The sequence below is a fragment of the Nothobranchius furzeri genome, chromosome 5 (genome assembly GCF_043380555.1).
Source record: "Nothobranchius furzeri strain GRZ-AD chromosome 5, NfurGRZ-RIMD1, whole genome shotgun sequence".
Taxonomy (NCBI): Eukaryota; Metazoa; Chordata; class Actinopteri; order Cyprinodontiformes; family Nothobranchiidae; genus Nothobranchius; species Nothobranchius furzeri.
Genome location: NC_091745.1, coordinates 56642845 through 56660796, shown reverse-complemented (window position 1 = coordinate 56660796; position 17952 = coordinate 56642845). Strand labels below are relative to the sequence as shown.

Sequence of the window (17952 nt, the reverse complement as noted above, 5' to 3'; positions counted from 1 at the left end):
AGCCAGTAAGTGCTAAAATGACTCTTTGCAGGATTATTGAAAGGCCATCCAGCCCCTATCGCCCTCTGTGGCCAGAATATTCCACTTGCAGCTTTAGCCTGGCTGTTCGCTCTGTTGGGACAAAAAAAATTGAGCTGACAAACCTGGCGCTGCAGTCTGCTTCCAGCACTATTCCTGCATTTAGTGGCTGCCAAATACTTATTTTTTTTAAGACTGATGATAATTTGGTGTCTGTAGGTTCAAGATTTAAAAGTGCCACAGAAGCATTTTTATAATTTAAATTCAATGAAATTCCTTAGACTTAACTAAGGAAGGATGGTTTCTGGGTTTATTTGCATCTGTCTGAACATCTGTCCTCTTCAGGTTTGTGTTCATCCACCACACTATGGGCAAGCACAATTTCAAGCATAATGCAATAAATACAACCGAAAAACATTAAATTATCATTTTAATCATTATGATACATTCTAACATATAAAACAGGTTACGCTAGACGAATCTTCTCCAGGATAACATCTTCCTACTCTTGCTTAAAATGCTGATAATTTATTGTCCATCCATTCATTCATTTTCTTCTGCCTATCTGGGGATGGGTCATGAGGGCATTATGTTCCAGAGTCTAATTTTCAGATTAGCATGAAACATGCAAATCAAATAAACACCAGCAGATAAAGCAGATCCATCACTCATTCCTGGCTACTGGATCTGTTCCATCGAAACAGGACAGAAAAAGTACAATAATCAACAAAAAATAAAAACAAACAAACAAACCACATCAATGCAAGGCTATGCTATCAGACAAATTGCCACAGCATAAAAAGTCACCAGTACTTAACAAAAAAAATTGTAATGTGATTTTTTTTTATTTCCAAAGGTGTGAACGCATCACTTTCAAAAGGTGCATGTAAGCTCCTGAACAAGACACGCCCCTTTACTTTGTTGGCTTCTTCTGAGTGGTTTAGAATCTGCTTTGCAAATTTAACAGGAAATGATTTGAAAACATCTAGAAAGTCTCCTTAGATAATTACGGTATATCCGGTTCTCATTCTGTCCTTCAAAATAAGAGCGCTGCTGTTCAAAATGAAATAAATTACTGATGATATAAGTTAATGAGATAATGCATATGGTTTAGCAAAAACTATGTTCTGCATCAATTGTATTCCAATGAAAAGTTATTGTTTGAATCTTGACTTACGCAAAAGGTAAAAAAGAAGAATTTTTGAAAATCGTGTTCTAAAAAGACAATTTAAAAAATACCAGTATTTTTGTACACATTTAAAGAAATTTTATTTTGTTTCATTTTATTGTTGTGTCCTTTTTTTATTGAAATTGATACATTTAAAAAATGTTTGTTCACGTTTGTGTATTCAGTATTTAGCATGTCACATTGTGCCCATTTCGTTGCATCTTACCCAATTCTGTGAATTGAACCAGAATAAAGGATATACTGTATTTTTCTAACTTTTTTTTATATCATCTGTTTTTCTTTTACTATCTAGTTTCACAGGCTTTCTGAATCTCGGCCTTTAAAAAAAAGTTCCTTTTTATTTTGAAAAGCTGTACCGGAACTTTTCGTTCTGAAAGTGAGCTCTGCAAATGCAAAGCTGTGATTAGCCCTTAGCCACGTCACGTAAACTTAGCAGTGGACGAGCTAATCGTTCAAGACTAAAGACTTGTAGTTTTAAGAGGTCCTGGGTTCTTTTCAAAGTGACTTTTTTTTTACATTTCGGACTTGTAGGTTAGCAGAAGACTTTTGAGAAGATGTCGGACATCGGGAACTGGTTCAGAAGCATCCCTTTAATCACCCGGTGGTGGTTCGCTGCTTCCATTGCTTTTCCTTTGATAGGAAGACTAGGATTGGTTTATCATAGCAACCTTGTGCTTATTCCGGAGCTCGTCTTTAACAAATTTCAGGTACGCACTTCAGTGATTTGTTCATCCGTGTCGGCAAAAGGATCAGTTATCATTTTTTACTCTCTGTTTATGTATTCGGTTAGCTAGCAGGTGGCTAACCATGACAGGCCTGAATCCCGACATGGCAGGATCTGTTTTCCGGATGCTGTCTATAAAACTCAGTGCGTGTTATTCGGGTGTTATTACATAAATACTAGGTTCAGAAAGATGTTCTGAAATGTCACCAAAAAAAGAAAAAACAAACAAAAAAAAACACGGAGTTTTAATGTGACAAAATACCAGCGTTAGATGATTTGATAAAGGACAGCTATTTTGTTTTTAGTATGCTGTTCTCACGGCGTCCACAAGGCGGCGACAATGTCTTGAGTAGTGACGAAGCGTGTTGGGCATTGTCTCTGGCTGCTGGAGCTTCAATATCAGATACAGGAAAGAATGTCGGATTTTAGGCGCAGGATTTCAATTCAGTTAAAAATACTTTATTTGAAACGCTAACTGCACGTGCTTGTTTATTATTATACAGGAGATCACATAACTCATTAAACGAATTTAACACCTTAAATTAAAATGCAAATTCCATTAATAGGCAAATAGACCTTCGGCTAAAATGTTTGTGTTGATCCTGCTTTATGTAAAGATCTTCACCCTTTAATTATCCTTATTTGTAATCTACGGGGTGCTGACTGTGTCAATATCACATAGTATTTTGAGGATTAATGCTTGTTTTTATTTGTTTCAGCTCTGGAGGCCAGTCACTGCCACCTTTTATTTTCCCATCACCCCTCAAACCGGATTCCTTTATTTGGTCAACCTTTATTTTTTGTACCATTACTCCACTCGGCTGGAGACATGTAAGACCGCTGCCATCCTGTGACTACTCCTCTCTGTAGTTTAAATGTTCTCTGCATCTGATGTTTTTTGTGTTTTTCAGCTGAGTTTAATGGCAGACCTGCAGACTATGTTTTTATGCTGCTCTTTAACTGGATCTGCATTCTTGTATCCTTTAACCAGCGCCCATTTAAGCCATAAGCTGTAAGCTTTTTACAATCAGAGGTGTATGGCGTTTCCTCCTGTATTTTTTCCTCTCCTTCCTGCACCTCTTCTCTCTCTGCAGCAGTGTACAATGTCAGGGTGGCTCTGTGCCAGTGGCCCAGTGTCAGTCTACCCCTGCAGAGTGGAGAAACCTAATCTAGGTTACATGCAGCACCAGCAGTCCAGCCCACACCTTAGCTCCATGCTGCTTTGTCGGGAGTTCAGCCCTGATTGTTAGCTCCTAAGGCTTTTCATAGCTATTTCTTAGCTATAAGATTGAAGAATAACATTTATCCACAAAAATATTTGGCTTTTACTGCAGGAAGAGGTAGGAATAAATACGATATTGAAGGAGTGATGGCCCCAGATCCCTTATTCTGAAGTGGAGAAGGCAGATGTGACTGCTAGGTCCTTTAAGAGCTGAAGTGGGGATTGAAGTGGGCGACCGTCCCACGAGCAGCTGCTCTGATCCTGAAATTCCAAATGATTCCAGCGTGTTGTCCTTGACTTGGAGTGTGTGTGTAGATAACTGCGATGCTGATGAACATGCATGTGAGTTTTCTTCTGTATTTACACCAAAACATGAGTTATGGACTACTTCACTCAAAGCTACAGCTGAACTAGAGCTTTAACGTCTGTGTTCTCAGCTGCTGATGATCCCGCTGATCCTGTCCGCGCTGTACGTCTGGGCTCAGTTCAACAAAAACACCATCGTCTCCTTCTGGTTCGGAACACGTTTCAAGGTATTCTCCTCAGAACTGTAAACGGCAACATCAGGACAAACACTAGGGAGGGGTAGGGGATGGATTAAGACCTGGCATTCCCTACAGGAATCACCTGCTGCCTCAAACACCACAGATCAACACTTCTCCTTATGCTGAGAAATTAAACTTTTAGATGTTAATCAGTTAATCATTGTCTGGCCGTTGCTTCAAAATTCACACAGTAGCTCACAATTGTGGTTGCTAAGCAGCAGCAGATATCTACACCTACTGACGAGGGGTGTGCTCTGTTCTAGGCTCATTATCTACCGTGGGTCATCTTGGCCTTCAACTTTATCATCGGAGGCTCGTAAGTCTCATTTCTAACTGAATTCTGTTATGATTATCAAGCAGCTTGCTGTTATGGTGCTCCTGTGACCTTTGACCCTCCATTTTATGCAGATTTGTGAACGAGCTGACGGGGAACCTGGTGGGCCACCTTTACTTCTTCCTGATGTACAAGTATCCCATGGATCTGGGAGGACGCTCCTTCCTCTCCACACCAGAGTTCTTGTAAGACTTAGAAGGAAAAACTTCCACTTTTGATATAAATCATCACAGCTGGTGTGATTACTCCGTTCTTACTGAAGCTGTGCTTTTTACCTTCGCTTTCTGAATTGGATTCATGGATTTGTTCCTCCAGATTACCTTGAATTATATTTTTACTGAGCACCTCCCTCCCATGTGCAGGCATCGGTTCTTCCCCAATCACAGAGAAGTGTCAGGCTTTGGAGCTGTTCCGGGACGGAGGCCTGCTGCCCAGGAGCGAGGAGGAGGCCACAGCTGGGGACAGGGCTTTCGGCTCGGCGGGGAATGAGACGATTACCTCCTCTTCTAGCTTCCCCCAACAGACTGGGCTGAGATTCGTGCTTCCTCATGTTTGATGCTTTCGAGAGAACAAAAAGCTGTTGCCTCCAGTTTCGACAGACTGATCATTTTAAAAAGTTCCAGCAGGATGAAATGTGAGGAAGTGTTTTAACTAGAGCTGGCCTAGGGCCATGGCCCCGCAGGGCCCTTGTTCACTAAGTGCGGTCGTTCCTGCGTCTGTGTGAAGCAGAGACTAAACACACATGCCAGCCTCTCATTTCTGCCTTCTCCCCTCCATTAGACTGTACAGCAGCAGGCTGTAGGTTCTGGCCCCGCCCCCTCTGTGATGCCATGTCAGATTACACTGTAATTACAGACGATGCTGAGCGTGGTTACTGAACTCGAGTGTTTCTGATCTAAACCAAACTGAGGTAGATTCATGCTTCTGTAAATAAAACTTGTTTATTGGAAGGACGATTCACTTTTATGTGTCTGCTTCAAACCCGGGAGCTTATGTAGTTTTAATGTTGATGATACTCAGACATTTTTAAAGGGAGCAGTGATAGAAATGTTTACTGCACACATGACAGGAATTCAGAGGGGTTTACCTGGAGCACAACGGGGGTGAGAAAACAACCTCTCTAGTCGCCGAGTATGAAAATAAAAGTTGAGGACTTATAGGTCTAACAGCCAGCAGCATAGTGAAACACTGCAGCTCCATCAGACAGTCTGAGAATTATGTTGTTTCTTCGAAGAACGTTTGGTTGTGAAATGTCTCCACTCGTTCATCTGTATGGTTTTATTTTTTAATCCTCTGCTTGCATCAGGCCCTCAGAATGTGCACCGACTATAAAACTAGCCACAACTCCTCCAGATCACCTCAGAAACCAGCAGCTGGTAAACAGACGGGCTCATAACCAACACTTTTCTGTATTAAACCTTTAAGCACCCATAGAGTCACCTATTAATGCAGATGTTTCTAAATAGATCAGATTTTTGAGTGACCATTTGTCTGTGGTGTTGGAACCAGAAGCAGCCAGCAACATCCAGACGCTCATCCTGCAGGCTGCTACAGGACCGTGGGGTAGCACCCACCAGGAACCAGGGACAAATGCAAACTGCAATGACAAAAGGGATCTACATAAAACTAGTCATCACTGGATGTGCATCTACAACAGATTCCACCTCAACAGTTCCCTTACAAATCTGAACTGAAAATACCAAACATAAACTACTGGTCTAAAATCTGAGTGCCTCTCCCAGACTACAGTGTGCTGAGTTTATTATAATTTAATCGTGAAACACCAAACTGGCCCCACTGAGGGACACTAAAGGGGTTTTCTATGATCTTCATTTTCAAGCTGGACCTGTGTTAATCCAAGAACAAGCTGCAGTCTTTAACAGGTTATCTGTGATTGGGTTCCACCCACCAGTGTAAACATAATCTGTAGTTTAATCCAGCAGGTCTACCATGTCCAACCCGGACTGGTCTGAGTGAGTGGGAGAGGGTTTAAGCTTCACTGTGGTTTATTGAACTGCAGCAGACTGAAGGTAGAAAATCAAAATGCAGGCGGTATTTTGTACAAGTCAGAAAAACAAAAAGGAAAAAGCATTTTGAGAAGAAAGTGAAGCAGCAGGAACCGACATGCAGTCACACACCTGCTGATGTGAGATCGCAGCTCAAACTTTTGTCTAGAATAGTTTCCAATAACGTCCTTTTAAGCCATATCACAACGGGCTGCTCCAGCTGCTGAGATGCTCCCAATGCTTTTACGACCTTTTGTCAGGAAATGTCAGACATTCATGAAATTTGAGAGTGTGCGCGGGAAGTCCGGTCCATGTAGAATAAAAGTCTGAGAGCCTAAGTAGAAGACAAGCGGTGCGTTTATGACAGGCTCAGTAAAGGTGGGTTAGCGTAGGAAGTGAAGTTTTCTACGTTCCACAAACGTTACGCTGAAATCTGCTTCCTTCATGAGATGTGAAACGAAGCTGAAAGGCAGCACGGTGAGAGCGAACAGACTCAGCTTCTTGAACGCGCAGATGAAAAGGTGCTCCACTTACTGGAGCGTCTGCGGTCCCTTCAGGTGGGACAGAGTCATGTCTTTCTTCCCTGTAGGCATCTGAACATCCACCACCATCACAGAAACACGCGTCATCAGAATCCACTCGTAAAGAGCCGATCGGGGCTTTTCTCTTAAAAATGTTCAGCAAACAGACTTTGATCCTAGAATAGCAACAAGAACAAGAAAAATAACATTCCAGGTTTCAGGGGCAACATTCAGTCATCAGGTGGTGTGTGTGTGTGTGTGTGGGGGGGCTTTCCAGTAAAACTGCACAAACCTTTTTTTCTGAAACACAGAAAAATATTTACAGATGTTTAAAAAAAACTAGCGAGAAAAATGCATCAAATCCAGCTTTGGCACTCCTCTGAAAATGTCAGCATCACATCGTCGCTCCGACACTCAAACTCAACCAGAGCCTGGCGCTGAGTGATGACATCACAGGCAGACAGTCGCATCACGTCACCGACGAGTCGTCTCAATGTTTAACCATCCACTCCACCTACAGCAAACACAAACCACCCGATAAATGATTTTAATAACTTTTCTAGAAAACAAAAGTTAGTTACGAGCACCTGCCTGATGTCACTACAGAGACGGCACCAGCACCCCACTGAAGCACCAATCACACTTGATTGCTAATAATAATGAATCGGATTTATATGGCGCTTTTCTAGGAACTAAAGCTGTTTTCCATTATTCACACACTGCTGGTGATGGTAAGCTACTATGTAGACAGCCGCCCTGGGGCCGTCTAGAGGCGAGGCTGCCATCACGCACCGCCGGCCTCTCTGACTAGCACCAACACAGGCAAGTCGGGTGAAGCGTTTTGCCTAAGGACACAACAGTGACCGCAGCTGTGCTCTCTCAAAGGCACAGTTCACCATTTACACGAGCCAAATCTGAGCTGAGGGCCTGTTGAGGGCTGGCAAAAATCCCAGCATGCACTGGGGTCATCGCTTGGAAACGGAACAGCATAAACACAAGTAGACTGCGCCATGTTTGACCTATTGAGCAATGCAGATGTTTAAAACCTGGGTCGAGTTTAAAGTAACAGAATAAAGGTTTGAACTGAACTGAAGTTAAATGTGTGTGTGTGTGTGTGTGTGTGTGTGTGTGTGTGTGTGTGTGTGTGTGTGTGTGTGTGTGTGTGTGTGTGTGTGTGTGTGTGTGCATAACCCACCATCAACCCGTCACTCTCCCTGGCTGCTCTACAGTCAGAACGTCAGAGTCTCCTCCCAACCTCGGCCGCTCCACTCCTCCCCCCGTCTCCTCCTCCACATTCACGGTGACCTTTATCCACCTGGAGACAAACGCGCTCCTCCTTTAGGAACATTCCCACATTGATACCAAGGTAAACAACAGGGCAGCTTAGCAACCACAACCAGTCTGGTTCGTATCATGTTATTATGGGCTGCACTTAAACTCTAACATCTGCAGTGACCTTGTCCTTTACTCGAGTGACTGAAGCAGCATTCTTCTCTCTCACCTCCCTTTATCAGCCTCACTGGAGTGGTTCTGGTCCAGCCCAGTCCAGCTCAGGTCTTCCACACCTTGTGCTAGCCTGTCAGTCCACCAGTGGTCTTTGTCTTGGTTGGAGTGTTTGGAATTGTGCGGCGCTGCATCATTCCCGCCTCTCTCCTCCACTGAACACGGAGCTGAGGATCAACCACAGATAACAGGAAGAACATCAGAACCCTGTGGTGATTACCACAGAGACACAACGTTCTGCAGTAATCACCCCGCTCAGCCTTGACTTCTGAGGGAACACTCTTGTGTTTCTCAGAACTCGACCCGTTCTGCTGCTGGCCCACGACGTTTTGGACTCCCTCCATCCAGTCCAGGGTCTTTCCGTTCTTCAGGACTGAGCGGTGGTCCTTGAACCAGCGGACGATGTCCGTGCGCCCCAGACTCGTTTGGCCCTCCAGCTGGCTGTACTCTTCAGGAGACGGCCACCGGGTCCGGCAGAACATCTGTGGGGAAAATGTTAGAACAAATGAGACTCATGAGAAATAAAACACGAAAAAGCTTCACAGCTTAAAAAAAACTCCAGAACACGGAGGTCAGTGAGTTCTGGTTCTGGTGCACGATTCACTCACACCCCACATACACAGTCCGGGCGCTGCACTTCCAAGCTTTAGAAATCCTACAATATTGCTTTAATTAATAACAAAATCGAAATCTATTCAGAGCTGAACAGAGTCTGGTGCTCCTCTTTCAGGAAAGTTAGCTGAAGGGGAGGGGAGCAGAAAACAGCTGGATTTGCAGTCTCATATTATTTTTTCCCGATAGCTGGACATCTCTCATCGGATTGGATAACAACGCGACTTAACCACTAACTCTGTTTGCTTTCAACGTTCATGTTTTATCTCCACAAATAACACAAGCCTGAAAGAGTTCAGCTGTGTGGTGGAGTTGCTAATGCTAATGATTAGCTTCTGCTAGTCGAAATGTTCCCTGCTGTTTCCTGGACGTTAAACCAACAACAGCCTTCCCTGTCGCGAGTCAAAATGGGTGAGTCCATGAATGTTAAGTGACAGTGTGACATAGATCTGACTGGATTTCTGACCAGTAGCTAATACAGGAGATAGGTGTAGGAGACTATTTTCACCTTTAGCTTGCATGGAAAACTCAAAGTGAATAACAAAATAAAAAATGGTTTCTTTGAGAACTTGCTCTTTAAGGGGGAAAAAGAGACTAAACTGAGTGGCCTCTTGCCAATTAGTGAGAAAGATCTGTTATCCTGTATATTTCACTTGTGGTTATTTAAAAAACGAGAGATCAAGTATAAGATAATATGCTAAAATATCACATTTCCAGATGCTCATTTGGCTTAAAAACTGGTAACTTAGCCTGAAACAGATTTGTCTCACTATTTGGCAAGAAGAATCTCAGTGAAACCTTTTTCTCATCCTTAAAGAGCAAGTCACCCCCTAACAGAGTCTTACTCCACTCCCACTTCCTGTTTGAAAAATGCAACAAATGCTGTTGCCTGGTAGACTGAGAGGGCGGAGCCGCTAACCAATACACACACTCAGGCTCACAACGATATTGTGACATCATAAGGTACCAGCTAACGTCATGGTGTACCTCATAACCAATAGCGATGCCAGATTAAGTTCAAATGCAGTTTTTACCTGAACACGACACAACAGTTGATAGTTTTTAGCAGAATATTAAAATTTTAAATAAGACGCACTAAAGTGCCAAATTACTGACTACATGTGTCTGCAGCACAATTTATATACACTCATTTATATAGTTTATAAGCAAAAAAAAGTTGGTTTGGGGGCGACTTGCTCTTTAATGAATGCACAATAAAAACGTATTGATGATTATAAAGTGTTGCAGGTTCATTAATAACATCCAAAAGCTATTAATTAGCCATAAGAGAAGCCATACTGTAACTGGTACCATCTGTAGAAGCATGTCTTTGTGTTAAAGAAGACATCTATTTGTCCTCACCTCCCTCAGCAGATGAAGAGATCCACCAGAGATGGGTGGGGGGCTGGTGGAGACGGACAGGAGAGGGGGGCGTGGAGACGAGGAGCAGGATGAGTTGAGGAAGGGAGGAGATGCTGACGACGGATGTGTTGGAGGCTGAGGGGAGGAAGCTGCGAGCACAGGAGGAGAGGAGGAGGAGGAAGAGGAGGAGGGGACAGGTTGGCGAGGAGATGAGCGGGGGGACTTCCCATCATGCTCCCGGTGAGAAGCCCCGTTGAGCAGTGCTCCTCCCAGCCTATCTTCCGTGTTCTTGGAGGCCATGGTGAGGAAAACCTTCTCCATGTTGTCCCTCAGAGCCCGGCGCTCCGAAAACCAGCTGTCCACCTCGGTCCTGGACAGCCGGGTGTCCTGGGCCAGCTGGCCTGCAGCAGAAGATCAGAGAAGCAGTTTTAGGTGGAGTAGTTCTTCTTTTAAGGAGATGCAGAACTCCTGCTCCGAAGGTTTAAATAAGAAAAAAGGAAGGGGGCTCATTGAAAAACACTCCTGTCACATCGACGCCTGCTCACCAGACACGCAGCTCCACTGGAGTCAGAGAAAATTACCCGCATGCTGGTAACATGTCTGAAAACGTTTGAGCCATAAATAAAGACGATAGACGGGACAGGAAAGCCACAAACGGGTAATTAAGCTAACAGGTACAGGATGAACATGTTAACCTCATCGGGAAAAACATGACGGATTATACTTTACTGCAATAAGCAGCTTTCATAATATTTGCTTCCTGAACAGGAAGTTTTACTCATGAATGCGGCTAGCATAGAGCAGCTTGTGCATGGTTAGCTGTGACTACATCCATCTCAACTAAGCTAGTTGGCTCCTGCATCAGTTAAAACCCAGATTAATTAAATATAACCAAATAAAGCTCTAAAAGGACTCATCAGGGTTTGGTCCCAGAGAGGTGGGTGCTGCACTTTTACCGAGCTCCTCGTCTGCTGGAGAGCTGCTTCTCTGGAAGCTTTCCTCCAGAGCGGTCAGCTGCTCCGACGACTTCCCCTTTACCCTCTCCAGCAGAGGAAACTGGCTCGGGACCGCCTTCTTAACCGGGACAACTTTAGCTGGTGGGGCCACTTCTGCTTTCACCAACACGGGAGGGGGAGCAACGCCTCCAAGAAACAGAGACACAAAATATGACTGGACGTTTCAAAAATGCAGGCAGACCTAAATGCATACAAGTTATCTTAAAGGTTTAAAGGATATAAAATATTGATTTTAATTAGAAAATTATAATTTAGTGTTTTGTTTTTTTAAATTGATTTAGCACTTACCTTTGATGTTGAGGAGCCTCTGTTCACTGAACCACTTCTTTATTTCTCCTCTGGACAGGCCAGTGGTCTCAATCAGCCGGTAGATCTGCCGCGTTGCAACGCCAAAATTACACCAGGTTTACATTTAGGGAGGCAAAACAGCAAGACTGACCAGAAATCTCATTCCAATCACTTATACTTACCTCATCATCCTCGGGGAAGGGGCACTGTGTGTAGCTGCTCCGCAGCACCGAGAGCTGCTCAGATGTTTTATTTGGGTCGACAGTGAAACTCAGCAGTTTGGGAGACGCCGGCTTGGCTGTGGCCATCGATGCGGAGACAGTCTGAATGATGGAGGGTCGTTTACTCTCTGTGGCGATCACAGGAGTGGTCAACGGCCGCTTCAGGGACTGAGCCACCTGAAGGAAACGGGACAAGTGCCCTCAGATGCAGCTGAAGACTCGGTGCACGGGTCAGAGTTTGGGTCCCTACCTGGTTTGCCACCGTGAGAGCCAGCGGGGCACAGGTGACAGACGAGCCATTGGCCACGGGAGTCAGGACGAGGCTGGTCTGTCCAACAATCTGACAGGGAAGGGACTGCAGGACAGAGGCTGTCCCTGGCTGCAGGGCCCTGGAGGACGTGTTGTGGACAGGCTGGCTGCCGGGGGAGTGGGAGTTGAGCTGTGGAGCCACCACGGTTAGTGTCTGAGGCATGGAGGAGATGGTGCCATTGAACATTTTTTTCCTGGCTTCTTCCACCTGCCACAGGAGAGGAGCCATGAGACCGTCACAGCTCAGACAAACGTCACAGCAGACTAAATCAGCCACAGGGAGGTGGCTGGACAAAGAGGCGTCCACGCCACACATTTAACACAATGACTTTAGATGAGTATGATGATGTCAGACTCCAGCTTTAGCGCTGGTGAAAGTTAAAGAACGTTAAACACAGACCTCCTCCTCTCCAGGTAGCAGATTTCTCCCGGATTCAATTCAATATTTACCAAAGTGGCAAATGCATAGAAATACAGAATGGTCAAAGCAAATGTATCTACTAAAAGATCCATTTGCAACTGAAATAACTAATATTTATATGATTTTAATAAGAAAGAAAACAGAGTTTCATTCATTAGATATATTTTTAATCATTAAAAAATAGTTTCCACATTGTTAAATTTGATTGAGCTACAGAACAATTAAAGATCAAAGTCAAATAAAAAAGTTTCCATCCTGATTTATGTTTTACTGAGAAAACCTTGGCTGCAGATCATTTCTTGTTCCTGAAATCTGATCATAAACATTCTAAAGATAAATAAATAAATACAGGAGAAGCGAGAGCCAGCATGGAGCTGAAAGCACACTCATACCTCCTCGGGTGACCAGCTGATGCCCTGTTTGAGCCTCTGCGTGGTGAACCAGACTTTGATCTGCTCCTCTGGGTGTTTGGAGGCGGCGGTGAGCCACGACAGCTCAGCCTGTGTGGGGTAGGGGAACTTGTTGAAGGAGGAGATGAGGGTCAGGTTGTCGTCCAGGGACGGGTTGTATTTGGTTGTGTTTAAGGGCACGGCGATCTTCGGCACCTGAAACCAAACAGGGAGAAAACTAATCATTAAGTACTAATAACACAAATAATGATCTGATGTTTTTGACTTCATTGCTGATACTGAAGGTCATGAGTCTCTCATTTATCCACCAATCACATGTCTGAGTGTGTGGGTGACAGGGGGGTTCCTCCTACCTGGGTGTAGTTTATAGGCTGCTGTAATGAAGGCATGATGTGAGAAAGGCCGTCTGCTTTCAGGAGACTCGACTCCGGGATGATGACTGTCCCGTTCACGTTTAGCGCTGTGATGGGTTTCTTGGTGAGCTCAGAGGTCAGTTTACCCATTTGAGGTTCTGTCCGTTTGGCATCTGTCGATGCTTTTGGTTTCGCTGCCCTGCCGCCGCCGGCTTTGCTGTGTGGTGGTGGTGGTGAGCTCAGCCCGTCCCCTCGGCCTCCTCCTGATGTGTTGTAGATGACTGCGCTGTTGCCGCAGCCCTCTATGGTCTGCTCCAAGATGGTCTGATTGTTCGTTTTGATGCGTTTGAACTTGAAGTTGCTCTCCCCCGGGTGACACCTCTCGTTGTGCTCCGTCAGCGTGTCGAACTTCTTGGTGTTGAAGTTGCAGACGGCACACAGATACAGCGGGTTGAGGATGACGTTGGGGTGGTTGGCGTCCACGTGTTCTTTGAAAGAGTTGAGGTTCTGTGTGGAGAAGGAGCAGTATTTGCACTCGTAGCCCCCCTGCTGCCTACGCTGAGGCTTGCTCAGGTCTGGTGGCTCGCTTTCAGGTTTGTCTGGACCCGTGGGAGGGTTGGAGGCTTTTGCAGTTAGATCCAAGTCCATGGACGGCTCCGCTTGAGTAGATGGGTCCACCTTCATGGGTGCCTCTTGAACACGGTTCTCTTTAGTCTGTAAGCAGAAGACAGGACACATTAGGTAGAACCCACAACCGTCCTACATTGATATCCCATCCCAGATTGTACCTCCAGGTCATGTGATCCTTCTACCTCATCATCCAGGTCCACTGGGGTCAACTCTGGCCGGATCATACAGGGAGTGGACGCTTTACGCCGACTGGACATTTTCGGTGGCAGACACCAGCTCTGTCCTTGTGGACAGCTGCCGTCTCCTGGGGCTCGTCCTCAGCCAGTGGTGTGGTGTTGATTATGGCTCGCTGTCGGAGGCGCTGATCCAGGACCAGGCTCTTAGAAAGTTCAGGAAACTTTCTGGGACTCCGAACGGCGATGGGATGAGTGGCTGAAGTAACAATGAAGACTAGGCTGGACTCGCCGACAGCGTCAGCTCCAGCATCGGCAGACTTCCTGGAACTTCATGACAGGATGCTGCCTGGAAGGAAGACAAAAGGAAACAGACACTAATAAATACTACTACTATTACTACTACTACTACTACTACTACTACCACCACCACAACAGATCTCCTTAAGCCCACATGCTTTAGCGCCTGGTATTATTACAAGCTCTGTCGGCATTTTCAACTTTCAAACACTCTTAAGAAGAAACCTTATTGAACACATCCTAGATGTCCTAGAAAGTCCAACAGAACAACTCAAAAGAGCCAGAGCAAGCACCGGCCCAGGAGCTGAATCTGAAATAAACACAGTTAACAGGAGGTGAGAAACAGAACAGCTGCTGAGTAGGTAACAGCCTTTAAAGGCCACTGAAGGAAACATTTGGCTGATTATATAGATTTTACTGTCAAGAAATAACAATATTGACAATATCAGAGACATCAGTTAAGTTATAAAACCATAATGAGTTAATCTCAGAGCAGGTTGGTGAGTCAGCTCTCAGCTTTAATCAAAGATGGAGTCAGGAACACGAAACCAAGGACACAGGATGTGATGAACAACAGAACCCCTGTTGAGACATGGGTTAGCCCTGACTGGACTGAGCAACAGAACGAGGCCCTCTGCTACAGATTTTGTGTTATGCTGTTATTTACAGAGAATTTACAAAGATGTCGATGTTTATATTTTCGTCCTGATTCTCCCCTTCCCACAACCTTCAGGAAATTCTGACTACCATGGCAGCTCTAAAGATAGTCTTTGTGAGTTATGAGTGCTCTCTACCTATCAGGACCATTCCGATAGACATGTTGGATTGTCTTGGTCCAATGTCTCAGCGTGTGTGGTGTCCCTTGAGGACAAATGAGCATGCTGCCTGTTGAATGTGATGTGTGGCCAATCAGAAAGTGAGATGATGGAAGCTCACTGCTATCACCAACGCCTCCTCCTTGTCCACCATGCCTGAAGCTAATCCAGGAGGAATCCTCTGCTGGAATAACCACATCATGGCAACAAATTAGGGCTCAGAACATACGGTGTGCACTGAAGTAGCTTTAAAATGACACAAATCAGCCTAGCCGTTAGCTTGTTAAACAGTCAACACTAATCTATTCCCACCTTAAAAGATCCAAAGTATTATGTAACACATACACACACCACTGTAGCCTTTACGGAATGAACGTCATCATCCACTAGCCAACTCATTGTCCTGAGATATCTCAACTCCTCAAACATCCCACTGAGGCATCATCAGAGTGCAGCCTCATTACCATGGTGTCGCTATGGCAACAGTGGACGTAGAGCTGAAGCTAAGTGGCAGCTCCATCCATGTCATCGGCAGAGAGAGGCTGTACACAGAGGAGTCACCCAGCTGCATGTAGGACTGCGTTTGGTGTCTTTCAGAGGCAGGGAAAGGCAAACGGCGTGAACGATAGTGATTTAGCAGTGATAATAACAGCTACCATTATGGGGTATTAAACCAGTACTGGACGGGGCTTGACTGCTTCTTTGAGAAGGTTCCTAAAAGGCCTTAAAACGTTATGTTTGAGAGGCTTTTAAGTTTCCTTGGGGAGTTGTGGGGCCTTGCTCTGGTGTAGCTGGAATTTCTAACACATTTAAAACTACTTGTGCTACAAAATCCCTCCTAAAGTAGTCCCAGGCTTCTGGAAACGTCCTGAGACTCATTTCAATTTAGTCAGAAAGTGCAAAAATTTCAAGAAAACTGGAGAAAAAAAATTGCTAATAAAACGAGATTAAAATTTAAACAATTTGAGACATAACTGCTGCAAGTAAATTAGCATCACAGACTGAAGTCAGACGCCCACGTTACTCAGTCAGGTTTAAGACTGAACTGCTATGGATTGCACTAACCGGTTCATTTGAAAAAAATTATTTAACCTTTATTTAACCAGATGAGTCCATTGAGAAGTAATTCTCATTACGACAATCTAGCCAAGAGGCAGCAGCAACAGACGCATAATTAGCTTACACCAAAGAAAACCAGAAAAGATAAAAACAAAGAAGATAAAAATAAGAGAAAACAGTTGGACAACCAGATTACCACGGCGGCTCTAAAGATAATCTTTTCAGATAATCCTGCCGTGTGCTGTGAGTTAAGAGTGCTGTGTTCAATGTGATTCCAAGTTCAATTTTTTATAAAAAAAAATATAGTTTCATATTTGACACCACTCTTCACACTTCTGCTGACCAAAACCCGCACTTGATAGTTTTGTGGAGTGGGTAGGTGCCCTATAGAGGGCACTCTTTCCCCACTTTAAGGCTGTAAGCTGTAATGCTAGTGGTTAGCATTTTCAGTTCACTGGTCATCAATAAAAGCACAAGAAGAAAAAGAAGAATTTTAAAAGTAAGAGAGAAATATCTTTGGAGGCAAAGCAAAGAGCTAAAACCAGAGTGATACTAGTTTGAGGGAGCTAAAGGAGGCTACAAAGTCAGATAGATTAATTTGTTGCAAAAGGACTTATAAGTAGTATTTTTTGTCCAACAGAGTGGATCCATTTACTTTGTGATTTATTTTAGTATTAGTTGGAGTTAGTTGGCTCATGTTAGTGTTAACTTGTTAGAGCTAGCTACAAGAGTTGTTTACGACGGTTGTAATTCTACTTTCAACCAGTAGGGCAGAGGAGCAGGAAACTTACCTTAAAATAGTTGTTTAAATGTGTTTTAAGCTGAGTGTTACAAAAACAATTATACAGCTTTAATTGGGATACACTGATGGGATGCGATATTGGTGCGACATCATGTACATGTACACATACTTGTACTCAGAAGTGTTCTGATACAGCAGAACTGTTATCACTTAATGTAGAGAGAACGTTCAGATGTTATTCTTTTTTTTATTTTATTTTACATCAAGATTAGGAAGAAGAAAAGTCAGTCCTTTATGTAACATCTTTAGTCAGACCGACTCCTTGTCAAGTCAGACCTCGTCGCCAACTAACTTGCTAACTCGTCGCTACTCAGAACTTCTAAAAATGCTGCTTAAGTTTGGACACACCTTCACATTCAATGTGGTTTCTTTATTTTCATGACTGTGACCATTTACAAAATAGCCAACAAGTGCTAAACACCTCTGGGAACTCCTTCAAGACTGTTGGAAAACCATTTCAGGTGACTACCACTTGAAGCTCATCAAAAGAATGCCAAGAGTGTGCAAAGCAGTGATCAGAGCAAAGGGTGGCTATTTTGAAGAAAATAGAATGTACAAAATGAGAATCCGCACACTTCAATCTGCGATGTAGGAAATTATTGGTCAAGCTTTCGGTCAGAGACCTTCATCAGGTTATGTACATAACTCCACGTGTGTTCATTCATAGTTTTGATGCCTTCAGTGAGAATCAACCAATGGTCGTGAAAATAAAGACAACACATTGAATGAGAAGGTGTGTCCAAACTTAAGCAGCATTTTTAGAAGTTCTCAGTAGCGATGAGTTAGCAAGTTAGTTAGCAACGAGTTTTGGCCTGTACTGTGTATCATCAGATACTGGCTTATATAATAAAGATGAGTCATTGATTTTTGAAGAAAGTGTCCAGAACCTTCAGATTGTGAAGCTGAAAATAAACATTATCTTACACAATCTAAACATAAACAGCTCTGTCAGTTTGGGCTGCTGCAGTCAAACATGTGAGCCAAGCACCTCAAACAGAGAAAAGCCTGTGTAAACAGCAGCACTGGAGATCTACCAGCAGCCTCTTCTTCCCTCTACAGCAGAGGAGGATGAGGAGGGGCTGCTCCCCTGCTGCTGGATCAGCTGGCAACATGGAGGCA

The 17952-nt window shown here is 44.1% G+C and overlaps 2 protein-coding genes across 3 annotated transcripts; one reads left to right on the top strand and one right to left on the bottom strand.

The window, feature by feature from the left end:
- The first annotated feature begins 1606 nt into the window (after positions 1-1606).
- Positions 1607-4811, top strand: derl1 (derlin 1). Its single transcript, XM_070550942.1, has 8 exons — positions 1607-1914; positions 2651-2762; positions 2843-2907; positions 3469-3495; positions 3591-3686; positions 3962-4014; positions 4107-4217; positions 4395-4811. The coding sequence occupies exons 1-8, from the start codon at positions 1762-1764 to the stop codon at positions 4519-4521; spliced, it is 744 nt and encodes a 247-aa protein (XP_070407043.1). The 5' UTR covers positions 1607-1761; the 3' UTR covers positions 4522-4811.
- A 2075-nt stretch (positions 4812-6886) lies between these two features.
- Positions 6887-14172, bottom strand: LOC139069843 (zinc fingers and homeoboxes protein 2-like). 2 transcript variants are annotated; one of them, XM_070550937.1, is made up of 12 exons: positions 13843-14172; positions 13055-13768; positions 12684-12896; positions 11812-12078; positions 11523-11738; positions 11341-11425; positions 10993-11178; positions 10037-10437; positions 8313-8544; positions 8061-8229; positions 7755-7874; positions 6887-7073 (listed from the first exon to the last, which is right to left on the bottom strand). In XM_070550937.1, exons 1-11 carry the CDS (start codon positions 13939-13941, stop codon positions 7757-7759), a joined length of 2700 nt encoding a protein of 899 aa, XP_070407038.1. In that variant the 5' UTR covers positions 13942-14172; the 3' UTR covers positions 6887-7073; positions 7755-7756. The 2 variants fall into 2 exon arrangements, with proteins under 2 accessions (XP_070407038.1, XP_070407039.1); XM_070550938.1 differs by having other exon boundaries at positions 13867-14172.
- Positions 14173-17952: the final 3780 nt, after the last annotated feature.

What these genes read in the sequence shown, in the direction of transcription:
- derl1 (XM_070550942.1), top strand. Translation starts at nt 1,762, where the DNA reads ATGTCGGACATCGGGAACTGGTTCAGAAGCATCCCTTTAATCACCCGG. An exon ending in TCGTCTTTAACAAATTTCAG is followed by an intron (nt 1,915 to 2,650) that starts GTACGCACTTCA and finishes TATTTGTTTCAG; the next exon opens with CTCTGGAGGCCAGTCACTGC. An exon ending in CGATGCTGATGAACATGCAT is followed by an intron (nt 3,496 to 3,590) that starts GTGAGTTTTCTT and finishes CTGTGTTCTCAG; the next exon opens with CTGCTGATGATCCCGCTGAT.
- LOC139069843 (XM_070550937.1), bottom strand. Translation starts at nt 13,941, where the DNA reads ATGTCCAGTCGGCGTAAAGCGTCCACTCCCTGTATGATCCGGCCAGAG. An exon ending in AGCCTATAAACTACACCCAG is followed by an intron (nt 12,897 to 13,054) that starts GTAGGAGGAACC and finishes GTTTGGTTTCAG; the next exon opens with GTGCCGAAGATCGCCGTGCC. An exon ending in AGTGAGGCTGATAAAGGGAG is followed by an intron (nt 7,875 to 8,060) that starts GTGAGAGAGAAG and finishes GTTTGTCTCCAG; the next exon opens with GTGGATAAAGGTCACCGTGA.